Raw genomic sequence first — 22811 nt, forward strand, 5'->3', positions numbered from 1 at the left:
CTGTTCCGCTGTAGAGGCTTATGACTAACAAGATGTGCATGCTTCAGTTCTAGAAATAGGTATCCTGTAGAGCATTTTCATAGAAAAGAAATAGCTTTTTCTTTCTTGGGGAAAGAAAATAAGGTTTCTCTAGCAGTATGAAAGCTAAATTTAACTATGTTTGTGACAGGAGTGGGGGAAAAAGCATTTTTATCTCCATTTATTTGGTCAGATGAGGGATGGCGACTTACCTGTAGTTTTTATTTCAGGGTCAAGGGAAGGATAAAGATGTGAACTCTAAATCAGCCAGTGACCTCTCAGAAGATCTTTTCAAAGTGCATGACTTCGATGTAAAGATCGATCTTCAGGTTCCCAGTTCAGGTAGGTGTTCCAGCTGAGTTTGGAGATATGATTGTCCAACTTCTTATGGTAGAGCTCGCTTCTGCTAGAATAGTTCTTTCAAAATCATCGGTGGGCTTTTGAAAATGGGAGCAAGGACTCCGTGTTTGTCGGTTTGGCAAGTATCTTTTGACCTGAGGAGGGAGGGGATGTGTTCTAGAGACATCCATTGAAAAAAGAACAACTGATTGTGTTAGACTGGAAGTCTGTATATCCCTTTGTCCTTGCTTCAAATGCCTAGGGAGAAAAGGAGGTAATGAGTGTTTTCTGATGTACTCTTCCAGGCTACAATATCTGACTTGTATAATCTTTGGGGAAAAGACAAGTGTTGTATTTAATAAGCCTTGATATCTATCTTTATGCTTCATTAATTTGTTTAATCGCTTTTGAGGACAGCTAAGCTTTGGGTGTCTGTGTTGTCCAATTGCGTAATCTGTGGATAAAGTATTTTTTTTAATATATTTTGAACCTTCTGCTTTACCAAGTTGCTGTTCCCTAACTTTGGTATGGCAGATGGTATTGAAGCAAAATTTTAGAGGAATCCAAACACTGGGGGGAGAGTGAAGGTGTGCTTATAGACACAAACTTGTTGATCCTTCCTTTTTGTGATCTTGGCTTTGAGAGCACAAAATGCGTGGCAAGAACAGTTTAGTATCATAGAATCATTTAGGTTGGAAAAAGCCCTGAAGATCTTGGAGTCCAGCAGTTAACCTAACCCTGACAAGTCCACCACTAAACCATGTCCCCAAGCACCATGTCTACACATCTTTTAAATACCTCCAGGGATGGTGACTCAACCACTACTCTGGGCAGCCTGTTCTGATGTTTGACAACCCTTTTGGTGAAGAAATTTTTCCTAATAGCCAGTCTAAACCTCTGCTGGCGCAACTTGAGGCCATTTCCTCTCATCTTACTGAGCTGTTTTCCAGTGGAGGGAAAGAATGCGAGAATACCAGTGCAATTTGCCTCACAAGGCTTATTTTTTTTCTTGCATTACTGGAAGCTAAATTAGAGCTGAAGTTTCTTGGAGGACAACAATTTAGGAAGTACTGTAAGGATGCAGAAGGACTTAAAACCTTGTCAAGAAGGGAAAGTAGGAGAAATTTTGTCTTTCCAAACCTCAAACCAGGACATAGGTCAAGATTGGAACTCTGGACATAAGACGACAGAATGAGGAAGGATGCCAAGAACAGGAGACTTCCTAAAGCAGACAATGAGAGTTATGAACTTCAGAGAGTTAGCATGCAGGTGAGGGTTAGGCACTGAAGGACACCAAAAACCAGGAAGGGAACTGAAGAGAGAAGGATGAAACACACTATGTAGGTAGAGGTTTAAGTATGACTGTTCTGTTTTTTCACCTCAGACAGAACACAATTTTGGCATCTTGCTTTGTGAAGTCTCCTTTCTCAACTGAAGAACCTGGGGATTGGTTAAAATGTGTATTGTAGACACGGATAGGAAGTTTGGCTTTTGTCCACTTATTACCTGTCTCTTTCTGCTTGCTTTTCTCATGGGATAATGATTTATCAAAGATCCCAGAACTGAGCCTGAAGGTTCTGTTTGTATTGTGACTTCAGTGTGCTACAGAGTAGTTTTCTTAAGAAATGAAAGTGCACTTTGTTGGCAGAAAGCTGGATTCACAGACAGAGTCAAAATTTCACATGCTTTATCTATGAAGATAAGCTGCCAGATACTGCTTGCGTTATTAACTCGTGAGAAGCCAAACATGATTTTTGTGGTGAAGTTGTCAGCAAAAGCAGCAAGTAAAAAAAAAAACCTACAGTTTTCGTGTATTTCGGTCCTCACTCTTTTCTTATCCCCAACAGAATCTAAGGCACTGGCCATCACCTCCAAGGCTCCACCAGCAAAAGATGGTGCCCCTCGGCGATCATTGAACTTGGAGGACTACAAAAAGAGGCGGGGGCTTATTTGAGCATGCCCACTCTGCTGCTTCTGATCCTGCATGCTCCATGACGATGTCCTACCTTTTCTTCCTCCCTTTTCAGTTCTCCCTTCTGGGTTGGAGCAGCAATGGAGCTGGGAAGAGACTCTTTAAAACTGCCAGTCATCTGTAACATAAACCATTCAACTATTTACTGTATAGACCTCCCTTCTTGCCCTTTCCTCCTGCCCCCCCTCACAAATGTGGATCTGTGCTATTTGGGGTTTTCCCATTTCTTTTAGTTTGAGTTTTGTTTTTATTTTGTTGATGCAGCTCGTTGGTCCACTCTGTGTTCAGTATTAGCCTGAGGTCTGGATTTCCATAGGAATCTCTTGGTGGTCACAGAATCAGCACTTGGTGATCTCCCCTTACATACCACCACAGGCACGGTGAATAAACATTGGCGCAAGACCTTTGTGGCTGGAAGGTCATCTGCACTTTCTTCCTCTTCTTCTTCCTCCTTCATCCTAGCTTTGGAGAAGGGAATCTTCAAAAACTGGCTTAGGTTCAAAGTGTAAATTTTTTTGGGAGGGTTGTGTGACTTTTTTTCAGGTGTTTTTTATCATTTTTAAGCTGCAGTACTATTTGTATCCGTCTGTCACAGTTCTTTACGGCTGTTTTGAATTTCTACCAGCTGTACTTGAGCATCTGAAATTGCAAGAAAGAAACTCATTAAATGTGATTCTTCTTACTAAAACGGCTTGGCTGATATAGCTGTTTAATTTCATGTTCCCTTTTTTACTTACACTTAACTGACAAGAGAGGTACACAGCTCTCGGTGTGGGACTTGTCATCTGTAGCGCATCCGGAGTCTCCAGCTGTAACTGAGGGGAGTAGCTTTTTCTGGGATGGCCCTTTGGGTGCTCATTGGTTGGGCTTTAATTTCTTCTCCAAACCTCCAATATTACATATTTGTTAAATCATCGTGTCTTCACTGGGCTCCAGCTCATTTTTTTTCTTGCTTTGCGAACTGTTTAAACGGGGCTTCTATAAACAAACAAAAAATTTAAAAAAAAAAAAAAAATCATTTTGTGGAAGGGGAAGGACACAGGAAGGACATAGTAGAAAGGTCAGTGGGTGATGTGTGAGAGGTAGCTGAGGCACATTTTTCATATATATAAGCTGGTACAAGTGGAGTGCAACACTAGCACAAGGATTGTATGGCTTTATGGATTGTTTGACTGGGCACAAGGTGACAGCTAAATTATCACTCAGGTGTAAAAAAAAAAAAAACTAAAATAAAATCGAAGTGTAAATATAAGTGACATTTAACAAAGAACTTTTCCAAACAAGAGACAACTGAATATATGGAGCTAAGAACTAAATTAAAAGGTAATTAGAAGTCTGAAAGGTTAGAGGCCCTCGTTCAGGTAAGCGTGCAAGCACGTGTTTATTCCTATTCAGGCCAGTACGTGTGCAGTAACTTCATCACTGAACTGGGTAGGAATGCTTCTGGGGGACCCTGAAGAGGGAAAATGCTGGTGCTCTTCTTGTGTCAGAGCATTACTGTTTTTCTCCAATCATACACCGGTTATGTTTAAACCTGTGTTTGATGCTTTCTTGTTGGATTCTTAATGAAACTTTAATCTAGTTCTTATTTAACTTTCTCTTCCTTTTTTTAACAGTAGCTTTAAAGAAACATCATGTAATTGTGTGCAGATTGATACTATGAACTGTGTATAAAAAGAAAATCAACCTATGAAGTAGCTCTTACCTACCATGTAAACCAATAATTAGAAATCCCTCAATACTTATTTACTGAATAGTCCATAGTTCTGGGACACATGGGTTATTCTGTAAATACGTAATCATAGACTGCTTGATTTGATGGCCTATTTTAGCAGCTTCTCTGGAGTTGTAATAGGCTCTCGCATATATGTACTTTTAACTTTTTAAAAAGAGTGGATTTATGGAATCTACCATGATAACTTCATAGGAGACATTACAATTCACTGTGTAGATATGCATTTGATATGATTTTGGTTTTTAACAGCTTCAATGATGTTCCAGATTTGTAATTAAAAATCTAAACTTATTTTGCAATAGCCAGTTTTCCAAGTAATCACTCCAATGCTTTGCAGAAGTAATTGCCAAATCAAGTGATTCAGGAACTGATTTTCCCTCAGCAATGCCTCAGAGCTCTGAGGCGCAGCGACTAGTGGTCTCTAAAGGTAAAGTTGACTCAAATTCAGTATTTTCAATATGCTTGCCCTTGATGTATTGGTTTTAGGTAACTTCTACATTTGGTAACACGAGAACAGTCTGTGCTACAGCCACCATGTCAATGAGACCTGTACAGTGTTGCAAGTAACTTTTAGTGGAGATAACTGAAACGGGGGAGATGCAGTGACTTTAAATGCAGATCTGAGTGAGGGACTGTGTCCTAGTTATCTGCAGCTGTCAAACTGCCACTTACCCTCTCAAAGTCTCTGGATTCTGCTGAAAAACTGTTTTTAAGAGAGGCGGCATTCAGTAAATTATCATGCAAACCTCGTATATTGAGAATAATACATCAAGGAAGTACTCTTGAATGGTTACAGAACTGTGTATGAAAGCTGTAATCTTTTTTCCTTTAAGTGCATGTAAAGGTGAGTGACTACACCTCCCAATCCTATGAGAGGGAGAGATTTGTTCTTTGTTTCATTGGTGTCCTAGCATAGTTCATCACAATTGTACAGACTTCTATAAATAAACTTGGTTTGTTGGTTTAATAAGGTTGATTGTTTATCCCTTGATCTGAGGTGCTAAGGGTTTTCTGTCTTGAAATATTTTTTTTTTTTGTCAGAAACTTAACACTTCATTTATCAGTCTCGATTGTTTCCTTTAAAATACTATTACTGTAAAATGTCAGAAACTTAACAATCGAGACTGATAAATGAAGTGTTTCCTTTAAAATACTATTACTGTAAAATAATTAATGAAATGAAAGTCCCCTCTTTTGCAAGAGTGGCTGCTGAATCCTGGATCACTCTCTAACAACTGGAGTTGCTCCTTATCACTAGAATCCAACAGAGCCTCTTGGGAGGTCACTTCACTTGCACCTCTGCTGCATCTCACTGAAAACACGGACTTTGCTCTTCTTGTAGGAATCCAGGCTACTTTTGTAATCAAAGATGCTAAAGCCTGTAGCTGAACTTAGAGAAGCTACTGAATGAGATGAAGCAAGACTGTTTTCAGGGTTTGCTTGGTTGGAGGATGAGAATAATTTGAAACAAGGCAAGTTCTGCCAAGATGTAAGGAAAAAAAGCTTTTTCAGCCTTAGGACAGTCAGAGTGGACTAGGTTGCTCAGAGAGATTGTTCTGCCTCTGTTTGAGGTTTTCAAGAGAAGAATGGATTATGCCTTGAGTAACATGATCCAACTCCTGGATCACTCTCTAACAACTGGAGTTGCTCCTTATCACTAGAATCCAACAGAGCCTCTTGGGAGGTCACTTCACTTGCACCTCTGCTGCATCTCACTGAAAACACGGACTTTGCTCTTCTTGTAGGAATCCAGGCTACTTTTGTAATCAAAGATGCTAAAGCCTGTAGCTGAACTTAGAGAAGCTACTGAATGAGATGAAGCAAGACTGTTTTCAGGGTTTGCTTGGTTGGAGGATGAGAATAATTTGAAACAAGGCAAGTTCTGCCAAGATGTAAGGAAAAAAAGCTTTTTCAGCCTTAGGACAGTCAGAGTGGACTAGGTTGCTCAGAGAGATTGTTCTGCCTCTGTTTGAGGTTTTCAAGAGAAGAATGGATTATGCCTTGAGTAACATGATCCAACGTTGTAGTTTACCCAGCTTTGAGCAGATGGGTGAACCAGAGACCTCCCTGAGCGCCCCTCTGACCTTAATTATCCTATTATTCTATAAGTAGTTTCATGGTGCTTTCTCCACTTTTGTCCATGTTTTTTGCATGTACTGCCCCCTCCCCATCCTCCTTCCTACATGCAGCACACAGGATTTTCTGGCTCACCATGAGTGTTCCTCTGCATCCACTTTGAACAACAAAACAAAATACATCTTGAGTTGTCTACCTCTTTGTGAGCTTTTTTAAAATGCATGTGCTTTATAAGCTGCTGTGCTTTATAAGCTGCTGTGCAAGGTCACAGATTTTCAAGGAATCTTTAGGACAAAGGGTCTTGAGGAGGAGATGACAGTTTTTAACTGGCTTTGGGAAGAATAGTCAACTCAAGGAAAAAATGTTGACTCAAAGGAAATGGAATGACCTACCTTCAGAAAGTGCTTCACGGGTAGTTCATTCCTAGCAGAACCTGGAAGCAGAAGAAGGTGAGAACTGAAAATGAGGAGTCATGAGCACAGATGCTTCACTGGTTATATGTACTGGGGAATAAAAAGACACGTGGATGTCATCTCAAATTTGGGCTTTGGCATCTTTGTTTTTCCCCCCACCTCAACAAGAAGATAGTTAAGCTTGTCCAGACCACTTTAATCTTTGAATTTTGGGATTCTTAACTGTGGGAAGTAAGTGCTGTGAATCTGGTACTTAAACTACTGATACATACATGGTCTTACTACCTTCAGCACAGTAACTTACGTCTTTTAGAGGGAGATGCTTAAGTAGCCAAATAAATGGGTGGATTTTCTTTTTTATTTTTAGCTGGAATGGTTAAGCACTCACTGGTTCTGCCTTAACCACCAGCATCAACCACTTGAGATTTTAGCCCCCTTCCCTCATGCTCAGCAGCTGAAGGAATATCATATGAGCAATTTCTTTTGTCTTATACCAATGTGGAGTTACATGCGTAGGACCTTCCCTGGAATAACTAATACATTGCAGTTACCCATGAGTAACAGAAGGCAGGGTGAGTATTGATGGTACTTTATGATGGTGTATCTGGCACTTTGTGTTAGACCACGTGTAGAATGATGTGTCCAGGTTTGGGGTTCTCCAGTTCAAGCAAGATTTCAACCACCTGGACCAAGTTAAGTGGAGGGCCACCAAGATGGTCAAGGGTTTCAGGCTTGTTCAACCGGAAGAAAGCAATGAGGTAGCACTGTAATATTGTATTACTGTGGTTAGTAACAGCTCATAGGCTTAGTACTGGGTCTACAAGGCTGAGGCTTCTCAGGCTTCCCCTTCTGGACTTTTCTTGACCTGCCTGTAGCTTTGTTTTAGTTTTGCTAAAATAACAATTTCTCCAACTGGCCGGGTATCTGGCTAATTTGTCTAGTTACCTTTGTGTGGTGCAACCATAGTTAACCATATGTTAAGAATAATAAGCAGTTGTTTTATGAAAAAAAGATATTTATGACCAAAACCATGATGTGGTGGAGAGGAATGTAGGTGGAAGTGGAAACAAAGGATGTAGCATAGAGAAGTATAGATAGATGATGGGGCACATGTATGGGACTGGAGACCCTGTAGTCATATATTGGTGAGTGGTTACTCACCAGTGGTCAAGTATGTGTTCGTTGTTCAGGGGGTTTTTTTTGTTTTATTTTGGGGTTTTATTTTTTTTTTTTAAAGGCAGAACAAGAACTGGACAAAACTCTGTTTAAGGAGTAACAGAACAAAGAAATTGTATCTAACATACGTGAAGGGCACCATATATCATAAATTTGGATGTAGCATGGAGTTGTAGACCAACAAGGAAAGAGAAAGATGTAAAATCATGTTAGGAAACATAAAAAGAAGCCCAGGTGGATCATAGAGGGAGGAAGAAGAAAGCGGCAGTGTATTCCTCCAAACAAAAGACTCTAGATACTGTCAGTTTCACATTATCCTTTCCAGCAGTCTAGAGCTATTGACTTTAAGACCCAAAGGAGAAATAGAAGGGTGAAAATAACCCCTAAAAAAGGGACAAATTGGGTGTTACAATTTTAATTGTATTACTGTGACTACTTCTGTATAAAAGTACTCTAACTGCATTATTATTCTTTCTTTTCCTGTAATAACTAGATCTAGGCTAACAGCGGCCCTTGAATTAGCTTAAGATTTCCATATGCTAGCAATAAATTTTTAGCTTCATATATATATCTATATTTCCTCTTTGCCCATAAACAAGATCTTCAGTTTAACAGAAGAGGCAACTTCAGGTGGAATTAATAGCAGTCTTCCAGTAAATGGGGAGAAGCTGTCAGGAAAGTAGTCTGCTTTTTCCAGTTCCGTGTGGAGGGAGGATGAGAGATGACAGCCTAATTTGAAACTAGAGGTTCTGATTAAAGGTCTCGAAACCCCTCTGTGAGGACAGGGAATCGGTGGAAGAGGCTGCCTAGAGAGGTGGTGCAGCTTATCCTTGGGGCGTTTTCAACTGGATAAAGCCCTGAGCAATGTGGCCTTGGAGCTGACCCTGCTGGCTGCAGGGGGTTAATATTAGGGACACCCTGAGGTCCCTTTCAATCTAAACTATACTATGACCCCATTTACAGTAAATTCTAAGTAAAACATGAGTTTACTTTGCTGTTTTTAAGACAACTGATAGGAGTTACCCAGGTTGCCAAACACAGCACTGAGCTATTTCCAAGTAAGGATTTTAAAAAAAAAAAAAATCATTTTGTGGAAGGGGAAGGACACAGGAAGGACATAGTAGAAAGGTCAGTGGGTGATGTGTGAGAGGTAGCTGAGGCACATTTTTCATATATATAAGCTGGTACAAGTGGAGTGCAACACTAGCACAAGGATTGTATGGCTTTATGGATTGTTTGACTGGGCACAAGGTGACAGCTAAATTATCACTCAGGTGTAAAAAAAAAAAAAACTAAAATAAAATCGAAGTGTAAATATAAGTGACATTTAACAAAGAACTTTTCCAAACAAGAGACAACTGAATATATGGAGCTAAGAACTAAATTAAAAGGTAATTAGAAGTCTGAAAGGTTAGAGGCCCTCGTTCAGGTAAGCGTGCAAGCACGTGTTTATTCCTATTCAGGCCAGTACGTGTGCAGTAACTTCATCACTGAACTGGGTAGGAATGCTTCTGGGGGACCCTGAAGAGGGAAAATGCTGGTGCTCTTCTTGTGTCAGAGCATTACTGTTTTTCTCCAATCATACACCGGTTATGTTTAAACCTGTGTTTGATGCTTTCTTGTTGGATTCTTAATGAAACTTTAATCTAGTTCTTATTTAACTTTCTCTTCCTTTTTTTAACAGTAGCTTTAAAGAAACATCATGTAATTGTGTGCAGATTGATACTATGAACTGTGTATAAAAAGAAAATCAACCTATGAAGTAGCTCTTACCTACCATGTAAACCAATAATTAGAAATCCCTCAATACTTATTTACTGAATAGTCCATAGTTCTGGGACACATGGGTTATTCTGTAAATACGTAATCATAGACTGCTTGATTTGATGGCCTATTTTAGCAGCTTCTCTGGAGTTGTAATAGGCTCTCGCATATATGTACTTTTAACTTTTTAAAAAGAGTGGATTTATGGAATCTACCATGATAACTTCATAGGAGACATTACAATTCACTGTGTAGATATGCATTTGATATGATTTTGGTTTTTAACAGCTTCAATGATGTTCCAGATTTGTAATTAAAAATCTAAACTTATTTTGCAATAGCCAGTTTTCCAAGTAATCACTCCAATGCTTTGCAGAAGTAATTGCCAAATCAAGTGATTCAGGAACTGATTTTCCCTCAGCAATGCCTCAGAGCTCTGAGGCGCAGCGACTAGTGGTCTCTAAAGGTAAAGTTGACTCAAATTCAGTATTTTCAATATGCTTGCCCTTGATGTATTGGTTTTAGGTAACTTCTACATTTGGTAACACGAGAACAGTCTGTGCTACAGCCACCATGTCAATGAGACCTGTACAGTGTTGCAAGTAACTTTTAGTGGAGATAACTGAAACGGGGGAGATGCAGTGACTTTAAATGCAGATCTGAGTGAGGGACTGTGTCCTAGTTATCTGCAGCTGTCAAACTGCCACTTACCCTCTCAAAGTCTCTGGATTCTGCTGAAAAACTGTTTTTAAGAGAGGCGGCATTCAGTAAATTATCATGCAAACCTCGTATATTGAGAATAATACATCAAGGAAGTACTCTTGAATGGTTACAGAACTGTGTATGAAAGCTGTAATCTTTTTTCCTTTAAGTGCATGTAAAGGTGAGTGACTACACCTCCCAATCCTATGAGAGGGAGAGATTTGTTCTTTGTTTCATTGGTGTCCTAGCATAGTTCATCACAATTGTACAGACTTCTATAAATAAACTTGGTTTGTTGGTTTAATAAGGTTGATTGTTTATCCCTTGATCTGAGGTGCTAAGGGTTTTCTGTCTTGAAATATTTTTTTTTTGTCAGAAACTTAACAATCGAGACTGATAAATGAAGTGTTTCCTTTAAAATACTATTACTGTAAAATAATTAATGAAATGAAAGTCCCCTCTTTTGCAAGAGTGGCTGCTGAATCCTGGATCACTCTCTAACAACTGGAGTTGCTCCTTATCACTAGAATCCAACAGAGCCTCTTGGGAGGTCACTTCACTTGCACCTCTGCTGCATCTCACTGAAAACACGGACTTTGCTCTTCTTGTAGGAATCCAGGCTACTTTTGTAATCAAAGATGCTAAAGCCTGTAGCTGAACTTAGAGAAGCTACTGAATGAGATGAAGCAAGACTGTTTTCAGGGTTTGCTTGGTTGGAGGATGAGAATAATTTGAAACAAGGCAAGTTCTGCCAAGATGTAAGGAAAAAAAGCTTTTTCAGCCTTAGGACAGTCAGAGTGGACTAGGTTGCTCAGAGAGATTGTTTTGTCTCTATGTTTGAGGTTTTCAAGAGAAGGATGGATTATGCCTTGAGTAACATGATCCAACGTTGTAGTTTACCCAGCTTTGAGCAGATGGGTGAACCAGAGACCTCCCTGAGCGCCCCTCTGACCTGAATTATCCTATGATTCTATAAGTAGTTTCATGTTGCTTCCTCCAGTTTTGTCCATGTTCCTTGCATGTACTGCCTTCTCCCCATCCTCCTTCCTACATGCAGCACACAGGATTTTCTGGGACACAGTGGCTCACCATGAGTGTTCCTCTGCATCCACTTTGAACAACGAAACAAAATACATTTTGAGTTTTCTACCTCTTTGTGAGCTTTTTAAAAATGCATGTGCTTTATAAGCTGCTGTGCAAGGTCACAGATTTTCAAGGAATCTTTAGGACAAAGGGTCTTGAGGAGGAGATGACAGTTTTTAACTGGCTTTGGGAAGAATAGTCAACTCAAGGAAAAAATGTTGACTCAAAGGAAAAGGAATGAACTACCTTAAGAAAGTGCTTCACAGGTAGTTCATTCCTAGCAGAACCTGGAAGCAGAAGAAGGTGAGAACTGAAAATGAGGAGTCATGAGCACAGATGCTTCACTGGTTATATGTACTGGGGAATAAAAAGACACGTGGATGTCATCTCAAATTTGGGCTTTGGCATCTTTGTTTTTCCCCCCACCTCAACAAGAAGATAGTTAAGCTTGTCCAGACCACTTTAATCTTTGAATTTTGGGATTCTTAACTGTGGGAAGTAAGTGCTGTGAATCTGGTACTTAAACTACTGATACATACATGGTCTTACTACCTTCAGCACAGTAACTTACGTCTTTTAGAGGGAGATGCTTAAGTAGCCAAATAAATGGGTGGATTTTCTTTTTTATTTTTAGCTGGAATGGTTAAGCACTCACTGGTTCTGCCTTAACCACCAGCATCAACCACTTGAGATTTTAGCCCCCTTCCCTCATGCTCAGCAGCTGAAGGAATATCATATGAGCAATTTCTTTTGTCTTATACCAATGTGGAGTTACATGCGTAGGACCTTCCCTGGAATAACTAATACATTGCAGTTACCCATGAGTAACAGAAGGCAGGGTGAGTATTGATGGTACTTTATGATGGTGTATCTGGCACTTTGTGTTAGACCACGTGTAGAATGATGTGTCCAGGTTTGGGGTTCTCCAGTTCAAGCAAGATTTCAACCACCTGGACCAAGTTAAGTGGAGGGCCACCAAGATGGTCAAGGGTTTCAGGCTTGTTCAACCGGAAGAAAGCAATGAGGTAGCACTGTAATATTGTATTACTGTGGTTAGTAACAGCTCATAGGCTTAGTACTGGGTCTACAAGGCTGAGGCTTCTCAGGCTTCCCCTTCTGGACTTTTCTTGACCTGCCTGTAGCTTTGTTTTAGTTTTGCTAAAATAACAATTTCTCCAACTGGCCGGGTATCTGGCTAATTTGTCTAGTTACCTTTGTGTGGTGCAACCATAGTTAACCATATGTTAAGAATAATAAGCAGTTGTTTTATGAAAAAAAGATATTTATGACCAAAACCATGATGTGGTGGAGAGGAATGTAGGTGTGGTATGATAGCAGAGACCTTTAGAAGTGGAAACAAAGGATGTAGCATAGAGAAGTATAGATAGATGATGGGGCACATGTATGGGACTGGAGACCCTGTAGTCATATATTGGTGAGTGGTTACTCACCAGTGGTCAAGTATGTGTTCGTTGTTCAGGGGGTTTTTTTTGTTTTATTTTGGGGTTTTATTTTTTTTTTTTAAAGGCAGAACAAGAACTGGACAAAACTCTGTTTAAGGAGTAACAGAACAAAGAAATTGTATCTAACATACGTGAAGGGCACCATATATCATAAATTTGGATGTAGCATGGAGTTGTAGACCAACAAGGAAAGAGAAAGATGTAAAATCATGTTAGGAAACATAAAAAGAAGCCCAGGTGGATCATAGAGGGAGGAGGAAGAAAGCAGCAGTGTATTCCTCCCAACAAAAGACTCTAGATACTGTCAGTTTCACATTATCCTTTCCAGCAGTCTAGAGCTATTGACTTTAAGACCCAAAGGAGAAATAGAAGGGTGAAAATAACCCCTAAAAAAGGGACAAATTGGGTGTTACAATTTTAATTGTATTACTGTGACTACTTCTGTATAAAAGTACTCTAACTGCATTATTATTCTTTCTTTTCCTGTAATAACTAGATCTAGGCTAACAGCGGCCCTTGAATTAGCTTAAGATTTCCATATGCTAGCAATAAATTTTTAGCTTCATATATATATCTATATTTCCTCTTTGCCCATAAACAAGATCTTCAGTTTAACAGAAGAGGCAACTTCAGGTGGAATTAATAGCAGTCTTCCAGTAAATGGGGAGAAGCTGTCAGGAAAGTAGTCTGCTTTTTCCAGTTCCGTGTGGAGGGAGGATGAGAGATGACAGCCTAATTTGAAACTAGAGGTTCTGATTAAAGGTCTCGAAACCCCTCTGTGAGGACAGGGAATCGGTGGAAGAGGCTGCCTAGAGAGGTGGTGCAGCTTATCCTTGGGGCGTTTTCAACTGGATAAAGCCCTGAGCAATGTGGCCTTGGAGCTGACCCTGCTGGCTGCAGGGGGTTAATATTAGGGACACCCTGAGGTCCCTTTCAATCTAAACTATACTATGACCCCATTTACAGTAAATTCTAAGTAAAACATGAGTTTACTTTGCTGTTTTTAAGACAACTGATAGGAGTTACCCAGGTTGCCAAACACAGCACTGAGCTATTTCCAAGTAAGGATTATATGCTATTGATTTAGTTAGATTCTGGCTTCTCCAAATATACAGTCCATGCATAAGTTTCTTAATTTGTATCTTTTAATTGGATGGAAAAACATCAAGAGAAGTTCTGTTACTGTAGCCCACTGCTGGGGAGAAAGGGACTCTCTCCTCCTTTGGAAGAACCTGGAATTTTACAACTGGCTGGCCCTAAATTCCTGGCATCCTGCATTCCAGTAGTCCAGTGTATTTTCTGTAGAGCAAATGATTAATCTGTAATTAGGTTGGGTAGAACAAATCTGTGGGGGAGAATGTATTCTTCATCATTAACTTTGCACTTGCTGTTCATTGTAGCATGAAAGGAATTATTTGAAATGGAAAAGGACTGTTTTCTTTTTAGAAGTGCTAGCACTTGGTATCAAAACATGAATGAATGCTGTAAGAGACAACACTCTTATGCAGTATGAGGTAAGGCAGTGTAATTTCCTTTTTTTAAAGAGAAATAGCTATGGAGGGGTTTTCTTTGTGTTGTGTTTTTTTTTTTTTCTCCATATCAAGCTTAAAAAAGGAAGTTGATTGACTTTTCCTATGGTTTTTTTTTTTTATCCTGACAATAGTCTTTCTAATTCCTGAAAGCTTGCTGCAGACTCTCTGCTCTGCTAAAACTATTCTGAGCTTCTGTCTTCCCACACATCTGTAATCCCCTGACTGCAGAAGAAACACTGAGCCCCGATGAAGGTGGGGGGAAAAGCAGTCAGAGTCTGGAAAATACAAAGAACCTCTGGTCCGTTAAGACAAATACTAAAAAAGGAAGTTGATTGACTTTTCCTATGGTTTTTTTTTTTTATCCTGACAATAGTCTTTCTAATTCCTGAAAGCTTGCTGCAGACTCTCTGCTCTGCTAAAACTATTCTGAGCTTCTGTCTTCCCACACATCTGTAATCCCCTGACTGCAGAAGAAACACTGAGCCCCGATGAAGGTGGGGGGAAAAGCAGTCAGAGTCTGGAAAATACAAAGAACCTCTGGTCCGTTAAGACAAATACTATGCAAACTTAAAGATACAGTCTATGCTGCTTTCTGATTGCTGGGTTTCCACCTCTTTTGAGTGAATCACGTTATTTTCACCCATATTGTAGAAAACCATCATGCGGTAAGTAATTTCCTGAATTAATTTTTAAGGAATGTTAAAGTTTTGAAATAAGTTAATTGGATAATTGGTGGTTACTCATACAAACACTTGCAAGAAATATCCCTGACTTAATTGCATGTACCTAAATTATTATAGATCCTGCACAAATTTATTTAGTTTTAGTAAATGTATAAAATTTTGCTATATGAGAGCTATGTTCTTGAGTACTGTTCTGGAGAAATTACAGTAGGTCAGTGCAGAAACCCATGAGGAAGGAGAAAGGGAAGAAAGCCATTGGAAAAAACCAACTTGCTGTAAGTCTCAGGTTAGTTTTCTAAATCTCATGTTAATTCTCAAGCGAAAATACTGCATTTCCTTATTCTTCCTGGGGCAGGTTTTTGATTTGTTAGTAAACCTGTGTCAGGTTGCTGAGCAGAAAATACAAGGGTCGTTAGGGTAATAAAATCTCATCTCCAGTATAACTTATCAAGCCAAAGCCCATTTTAGATAAGATTCATCAATGCAGTTTAATGCTAGCTAACGTACACAGAAGCAACGACTACAGGTTATCTTCTGGCAAGAGTTTATATGTTTATATGGTCAAAACACATCAAGTCTTTGGGCAGAGTTTGGATGGGTGACTCAGTGGAGAGGAGGAAGGGGTGGCACTGGGTAGAAGCTGGGAGTGATCTGCCTTTGCAAACAGCGTGACCAAGATCCCTGTGCCTTGTTTCACTGCACCTGCTTCAGGAAAGAGGCTCAAAAGATCTTCACTCGAGCGCTGTAAAATGTGCCATTAAATCAAACAGATAAAATTTTATCTCAAATCCACGATGACTCTGACGTTGTGCTTTATGAAAAGACCGTTCTCGAATCCTTTGTTTGCTCTGCTCCGTGACAAGGGACAAACATTCAGTTGCCAGATACCCCCCCTGGGGCACAGGAGTATTTGCCTTGAGTGCAAGTGCGTAAATAGTGGCTACTTCACCCCCCTTGTCTGTAGTTCTTCCTGGTGGCACATCTGCCAACAGGTAACTTGCTCCCCCGCTATTTTTCCAGGTGATATCGCTGTGTAAAAGATCAGCTCCTAAAACCAGACGTGTGGCTATCAGTTTTTAGGGCTTTTACTGGAAGGGGCAGTGGAGGAGTACAAGGTGATGTGAGGAAGTGGTCTGAGCACCAGGGACCCCACAGCTGATGCGTGGATGCTTGCTGAGGTGGCAGTTCCAGTGCTGCTTGCCTGTCCCAGGTATTTCTCATCTTATTCAAGCAACAAATAACTTTTTTTTTTTTTAATGATATGACAATTAGAATAAAATTGTTGCCCGTATCCCAAATATGCTTTAGAAGATTATTATGAAAAATTACATCTTCTCCCAAGGGTGGCCCCAACGCAGTGGTTTTTCTGGCTGCAGGTAGCACAAACACATACTCAGCAGTTGGTTTAATGTTGTAGGCTTCCTTGATTTGGGGACAAAAAACCCCAGATCTATGTGACTAGAAAAGCAGATCACACACAACATAAACTAAAAAGGAAAAAGACAAGGTTTCATTTCATGCTTTTCTCTTGAAGACTTACTACTCATGAAAAGCTGAGTAGCTGTTCTTCCTGTAATGAAGCTCTCTTCTTGGAAGTATTAAAATGGACTATGGAGGCAGCCTGGTTTTCCACTATTAAGGTAAATGTGAAGATTTGAATAAATGCTGTCTTCATCTGAAAAAGACTGGGTGAATTTCAAATACAAAGCAGTCATTTTCAATTTTTAATCAGGATTAGTTGATTACTAAATAATTTTTATTTCTATTGCAAACTTCCACAATATTTTCCCAAATGTTCAAAGACAAGAAGCTGAAGATAGAAAAGTATGATGGGCAAAAAATGAAATTAAAGTTAAGCTGAGAACAACTTTAGCATTTTGTAAAATTGCTTTTTAGCTCTGCTCCAAGTCAAAGGATCTGCTGTGAAGAGTTTGGCAATTCAGCTTAGCAAGCAAAGTCTGGGAGCAGGAATGAATTATTCTGATAGCGTGGGATATACAATCTTTAACAAAACCTTCCCCCTTAAGCTAAAATCTGTTTACTGCTTAGCACTTAAGAGATTTTAATATTACAGCATTAATATTACAGAATGCACTCCTGGGCTTCTGGTCACTGTGTTGCCTGTTTGAACTAGCACGATCTGGTCACAGCAGCCGGTACTCTTCCAGAGGCAGGTAAGAGTATTGAGCGGGGAAAACTGCGTTTATAAAATGTATCTTGAAACACTTTAGGGATGAATTTCTAGAAGCAATTCAAAATATTATATAAAAGTCTATCTAGCCTCCGTTGCAGTGGATGGGAAGACTCTGTGGGAGGCACTGGGAATTGGGTAGAGTCCAGATGAAGAATGTTTTCACCCACAGGTGACCTGAATTGCAAAGTCACAGGGCAGGACCGTTCCTGTGGTGATTATTTTGTGTTTCTGAAACCTAAGACTGAGCTGTTTTGTAGACAGCCACATACTGAAGTATTGAATGCTGGGCAGAGACAGCCTGGGTAACTCCTCTGCATAAAGGGAGCCACTGTAATCTACCATAAAGTGAGTCATCAGTCATGACAAGTCTGTAGATATCTGGTTACTAACCAGAAGTTATGGCTATAAAACTATAGAGCAGTTAAATTCTGAAGGCTGCGTGTTGTCTGTTTCAGTTTTCTGTATTCCTGCTCATTAACTTTCACCTTGAAATAAATTCTTCATTTTATCACACCTTGCATATTTATATGATATATATATGGGGAGGGACTCTGTATTGGGGAGTGTAGCAATAGGATGGGGGGGAATGGTTTTAAACTGAACGAGGGGAGATTTAGACTAGGTATGAGGAAGAAATTCTTTCCTGTGAGGGTGGTGAGGCACTGGAACAGGCTGCCCAGAGAAGCTGTGGCTGCCCCATCCCTGGAGGGGTTCAAGGCCAGGCTGGATGGGGCTTTGAGCAACCTGGTCTGGTGGGAGGTGTCCCTGCCTATGGCAGGGGGGTTGGAACTCAGTGATCTTTAAGGTCTCTTCCCACTCAAACCATTCTATGATTCCCTTTGCAGTCCCTTTTCAAAGGGGAACCATTCCATGATTCCCTTTGCAGTCCCTTTTCAAAGGGAACAGTGATGCTAACTTACCCTTGGAGGTAGCAACCAAGTCCCATTCATTTATAAAAGGTTTTAAGATATCCCATTTGTTCGGCTGTCTTTGCACATGTTAGGTCTCAGTTAACACTGTTCTTCAAAATACCAGGGTATTGTATTTTTGGCCTGACGTCTTGAGGATGGTAGCAAATGGTCACAGCAGAACAAAAAATGTTTTTTCAGGTGTTAAAATAGGGCCGGACTGAAGCAGGAGTTTGACAGGGATGTAACTAGATATCAAATGTGATTTGAACCTAATCTTTGAATGGAGATGCTACCTGAGGGGCTGAGTGGGCTGTCAGAGGACAGAGCTAGTGGTCTCTGCTGCATTAAAGCATTTCTAACTCTCTGTCTGAGTATGGGCTTTCTCAGACACCAAAGATCAAGTGTGGGGTCTAAGCCCTACTGCTCTGCTCTGCTTGTTCACTTGAGCTCTGTGCTTTGGCGAGGAAGGAGGAGAACAACCTTCCCAACTATTCCTTTATCCTGCATCCTTGCCCCTCTGCAATGGGAGGAGCGTGGGGCTCAGAGAAAGTAAGGTCTGGGGTGCTGGGACGGGGTGAGAGGACCTAGTGTTGCTGGGGTTGTGGTGCCAGGGGAGCAAGGAGAATGAACAGTAGTGCCTCAAAGGCTGACCCATACAAATCTGGGAACTGTTCTTCTGAAGGTGGCTCCAGATTCACCTGCTCCACTGGTGGTTCTGTGACTTTTCCCAGTCCCCTGAGCTCAAGAGAGTGAGGTGGTGATGTTGCTACTGAGCATGCTGCACAACTCCCACAGCTCAGCTGTGGCTCGTAAGCAGCCTTCTCCAAATGCCTTCACTGGCTTTTTGGCACAAGTTTGTAATAGTACAGCTGTACTTGATTAGGTTCGGGAAAAAATATGCCTGGAGTTTACTATTGCCTTTGGTTTCTTTGTAAAACAATATAAATGTATATTTCTACTCTTAACTTATTACTGTCTGAAAATTAATCCTGGGAAAAGACCAACATGGTATTGTAGAAAGTCATTCAGTATTAAAAAGAATCAATTTGTCAACATCAGGGAAGCAGAGCACCATTCAGCCATGGCAGGGAGCTATGGTAACTATGCACTTGGGCAAGCACATTCAAAAACATCTGTCTTAAAGAAGGAAAAAAAAAAAAAAGAAATGGCTACAGCATGCACATCATCCAGGAAATCAACCACATCAGGAAACTCTAGGTTCTTTGATAAAGCAATCCATGTAAAATTGATGAAAGTATCTTACCTGGTACTCATCTCTATAAAGGGAAAACAACTTGAAGGCTCAGCATTTAGAAAACCTGGTGACTGTGTTCCAGAAATCCTCTGGCTGAAATCAGACTGTTCAAAAATTTTGAGATAAAGTCTATCAGAGCAGCTATTAGTGAGGAGAAACAGACACACACAAAACCAACATTCAGGGTAGGAGCAGTTTTTTGAAAATGGACTGAGCCACATGATGTGACCAATATCCTTTTAATGCATTAGCACTCAGGCTATTGTTACAATTCCAGGTGCTTTTTTAAATTCTAACATTGAGCAAGGATAGCCAAAGGTGACTTTCTTGAGGGGTTTCTCTTGGTGGGGGAGGACTAAGGCTGCGGTCTCTGGATGCGAGTGAAATTGCTTGGTTTGCTTGCTTGGTCCTGGAAGGAGCTAGTGGCTCACTTGCTGAATGGGTGGAGACAGTGCTCCAGCTTACATGTTCTTTTTGTCTTGTATGCCTTGATTCGAGACTTTAACTCAGACATTAACAAAGCTAAGACAAAATGTAATTTAATCAAATAGGTTGCAGTATCTAGAAAAAAGTGGAGAAGAACTTATTTGCAATGGCAGAACACTTAAGGTGAAATTTCTTGTTCTAGGCAATAGCAGACCATGAGGCTACAGAGCTAACTCACATCAGGTGTGAACACTGTGTTCAGCTTCCACAGATTAAACACTGGGACTCCTGAAGCTGATAATCCAGCTGGAGGTACAGGAGTTTTGCAGAATAGTTTAATCAATTTGAAGTCCAAAAATAAGGATTAATTTAAAACAGCAGAAAGCTTGTGAAGATCTCTCAGAAAAGGTAAAGATTTCCTGTGTGGGACAGACATAAAGCTATAGTAAGCTTTACTTTCTTGCTTATCTGACCAGGTTGTAAGAGATTAATTTATTTCTTTTCTATCAAGGGACTGAAAGTTTCACAGTAAAATTGTGTGGTGGGGGAAAAATATATTAGGTCTTCTAACAGTTTTCCAACAGGAGTGACTTAGAAATCCTGCAATTCTGTCAAGTGGAGAAGCAAAGATGCCAGTTGGGGAAGGGCTCCCACAAGAAGGCAGTTGGACTGTCAGAAGTTTTGCCAGGGAATACTCCATCGCTTCTTTAGAGGGAGAAGCAGCATTCCTCTTCTGGGTGGGGAAGGGCTCCCATCAGAGCTGCCCTGCAGAGTCTAATCAAATATCCCTTTGGGCCATTATCCTGTCTCAGACAGCAGGCGGTGCGGGATGATAGGACAACAGCATAAGAAATAGAGCCCAGAGAAAGTGCTCTTTCCCCTTGGTATCTTCTCCCAGCTCTCAGCATCCACAGTTCAGGGGCATCCTAAGCCAGAAGTTGTTTTGGAATGATTATACTTAGTAAACACCAGCAGGCCTAGCCTCATTGGGTTTGCTCACAGTCTCTTTTGGAATCAAGAGAAGAACAAAGTGGCAGAAACCACGTTTTCCACAAGTAATAGAAGCCAAAAGACATGGAAAGGAGTATGAGATTCGCTAGTAAAAGCCTATTGGAAGAGGAGCAAGGGTAAAGGAGAAACTATGAAGGTCTTCATTGTGCCCAAAATTTGCAGAGGAATTGTGTAGTGTGGGTGGGATTGTAGACTTTCATGTAGCTGACTTGATCTTGATTTTTTATTTTTTTTTTTTAGCTGTAAAGATCTTGTTTTTTTTCTTTTTTCTCTTCTTAAGCAATGAACAGGTGAAGAGAAACTAAGGAAAAAGTGGTACTGGGGGAAATGGATGTTCAAGTACTTTTCAGTTGTAGTACAGGTATGTTTGTGGTGAGCAGATGTCAGTGATGCTTTTCAAAGTCTTTACTTCTTACTTGGAATCAGAGCAAAATGCAACTCGACCAGTGTAGGAGCAGAGCACCTGCCCAGCCATCACCCCTCTAAGCTGGCTGGCTGCTGGCACATGTTCCTTGCTGAGGTGTGAGAAGAACCAGTACAGGGGTTTTACTGGTGTGGGGGAATGAACATCAGTCCTCTGGCAGGTAGCCCTGCTCACAATCTCCTCTGCTCCCAGGGCACAGCTGGTTGAGTTGTGCTGTCCTGAGAAAAGATTGTGGAGAAATTGTTATAGACCCTGTCAGGTGCTGTCCCCATGACGTTGCCATCTTTTTTAATTTAATTATGAGATAACTCTGTTGGGAGCTTGTCTTATTTCTTCCTGGTTGGGTTGACAACATATGATCCACTCTATATGCCAGAAAATGGATCAGAAGACTTTTCTAATTACATCAAGCATTGGCTATATGCCTTCATTTTCAAGGCTCTCTGCTTTTTATCCCCACCCTACTAATTATATTTCACTATTAACAACGAATGAGATGCTGAGTCCTGCCTCTCATCTCTATGGCTGACTTAAATGTCTTTCAGGCAAGCTTCTTCACACCCTCTACCATTCTGCTTCTCAGGTTTCGGGGGCAACTTTTGGGAACACTCTCAAGGGTCCCGAATCATCCTTCTGTTTCCTCTGTGGAGCCCCAGTCCCTCACCCGGCCACCTTCAGCCACGTGTCCCTCCCTTCTACAGCTTTTTAATAATCTTGTTCTCTTTTCATATCACATACATTTTCCCACTTTAAAATGATATGCGACACACGTTCTCTTTCCAGTCTTTTATGAGTAACTAAGTACAGAGATGAACTGATTAAAATGTTCTCTTTTTTTTTTCCTCCAAAATCTCAAGGTGTTTTTAAAGGGCATTTTAAAGAAAAAAAAATTAAAGAAAAAAATTTAAATGTGTAATTTTTTAGGATCTGATTGGCTTAGGAACTGGTAGTGTAAATCACGTGAGTCTATTCTTCAAATGCGCCTCAAATAGGTAATGAACATATTTCAAAGATGCTGATCTCTTGTCTGCTGGTGTCAGTCCAGTTTAGAGCAAACAAATACTTCCACTTCTCATTCTACCAGCACAAACAAGCCCATAGAGAAACTCTTGTAAAAACGGTCAGATCAGTATTATAGAAAAGGCATAATGAGTTGTTCCCTTTAGTCTGTTTGACACTGGAGAATTTTTACTCAAGTATTTATCATCTGAATGAACAAAGCAAATGTCTTATATGAATGTATTTTATGTGAATCCCGTCTATGAGTTATCTGATGGCTCTTACTTACAGGTATTGTTCCAGTAACTCCTTGCATTAATCATAGGGCTTGAGTGAAAACTTTTGTCTTAAAATACTGCTTCTTTTATGTTTGTGCCTGCTTTGAGTATCCTGAATAAGCATCACTGTATGGACAGAGGACACTGTCCAATGTAGTAACTAAAACTACCCATGGCATTCTGTAGAAGATAGTTAGAAGATAGTGCTGTCCATTCAAACTCCAGGTGCTGTTTTTCAGTAGTGCTTTAACATTTCCATTAAAATAATGATACAGTTAAAAAGTCATCAATAATTTGTTATGACTAGAGTTCAGGGAGTGCACCTATAATGAAGAAAAGCAGCTCATTGCCCATTGT

At 40.3% G+C, this 22811-nt stretch overlaps 1 protein-coding gene across 1 annotated transcript in view; it reads left to right on the forward strand.

The window, feature by feature from the left end:
• Positions 1-3377, forward strand: part of RTF1 (RTF1 homolog, Paf1/RNA polymerase II complex component) — a 29102-nt gene extending 25725 nt beyond the window's left edge. The window contains exons 17-18 of the mRNA XM_014950229.1: positions 249-360; positions 2205-3377. Coding sequence (XP_014805715.1) covers positions 249-360; positions 2205-2311 — 219 coding nt within the window. The 3' untranslated portion in view covers positions 2312-3377. The remainder of the gene's footprint in view (positions 1-248; positions 361-2204) is intronic.
• The last annotated feature ends 19434 nt before the right edge of the window (positions 3378-22811 follow it).

The sequence above is a fragment of the Calidris pugnax genome, unplaced genomic scaffold (genome assembly GCF_001431845.1).
Source record: "Calidris pugnax isolate Ruff unplaced genomic scaffold, ASM143184v1 scaffold68, whole genome shotgun sequence".
Lineage (NCBI taxonomy): Eukaryota > Metazoa > Chordata > Aves > Charadriiformes > Scolopacidae > Calidris > Calidris pugnax.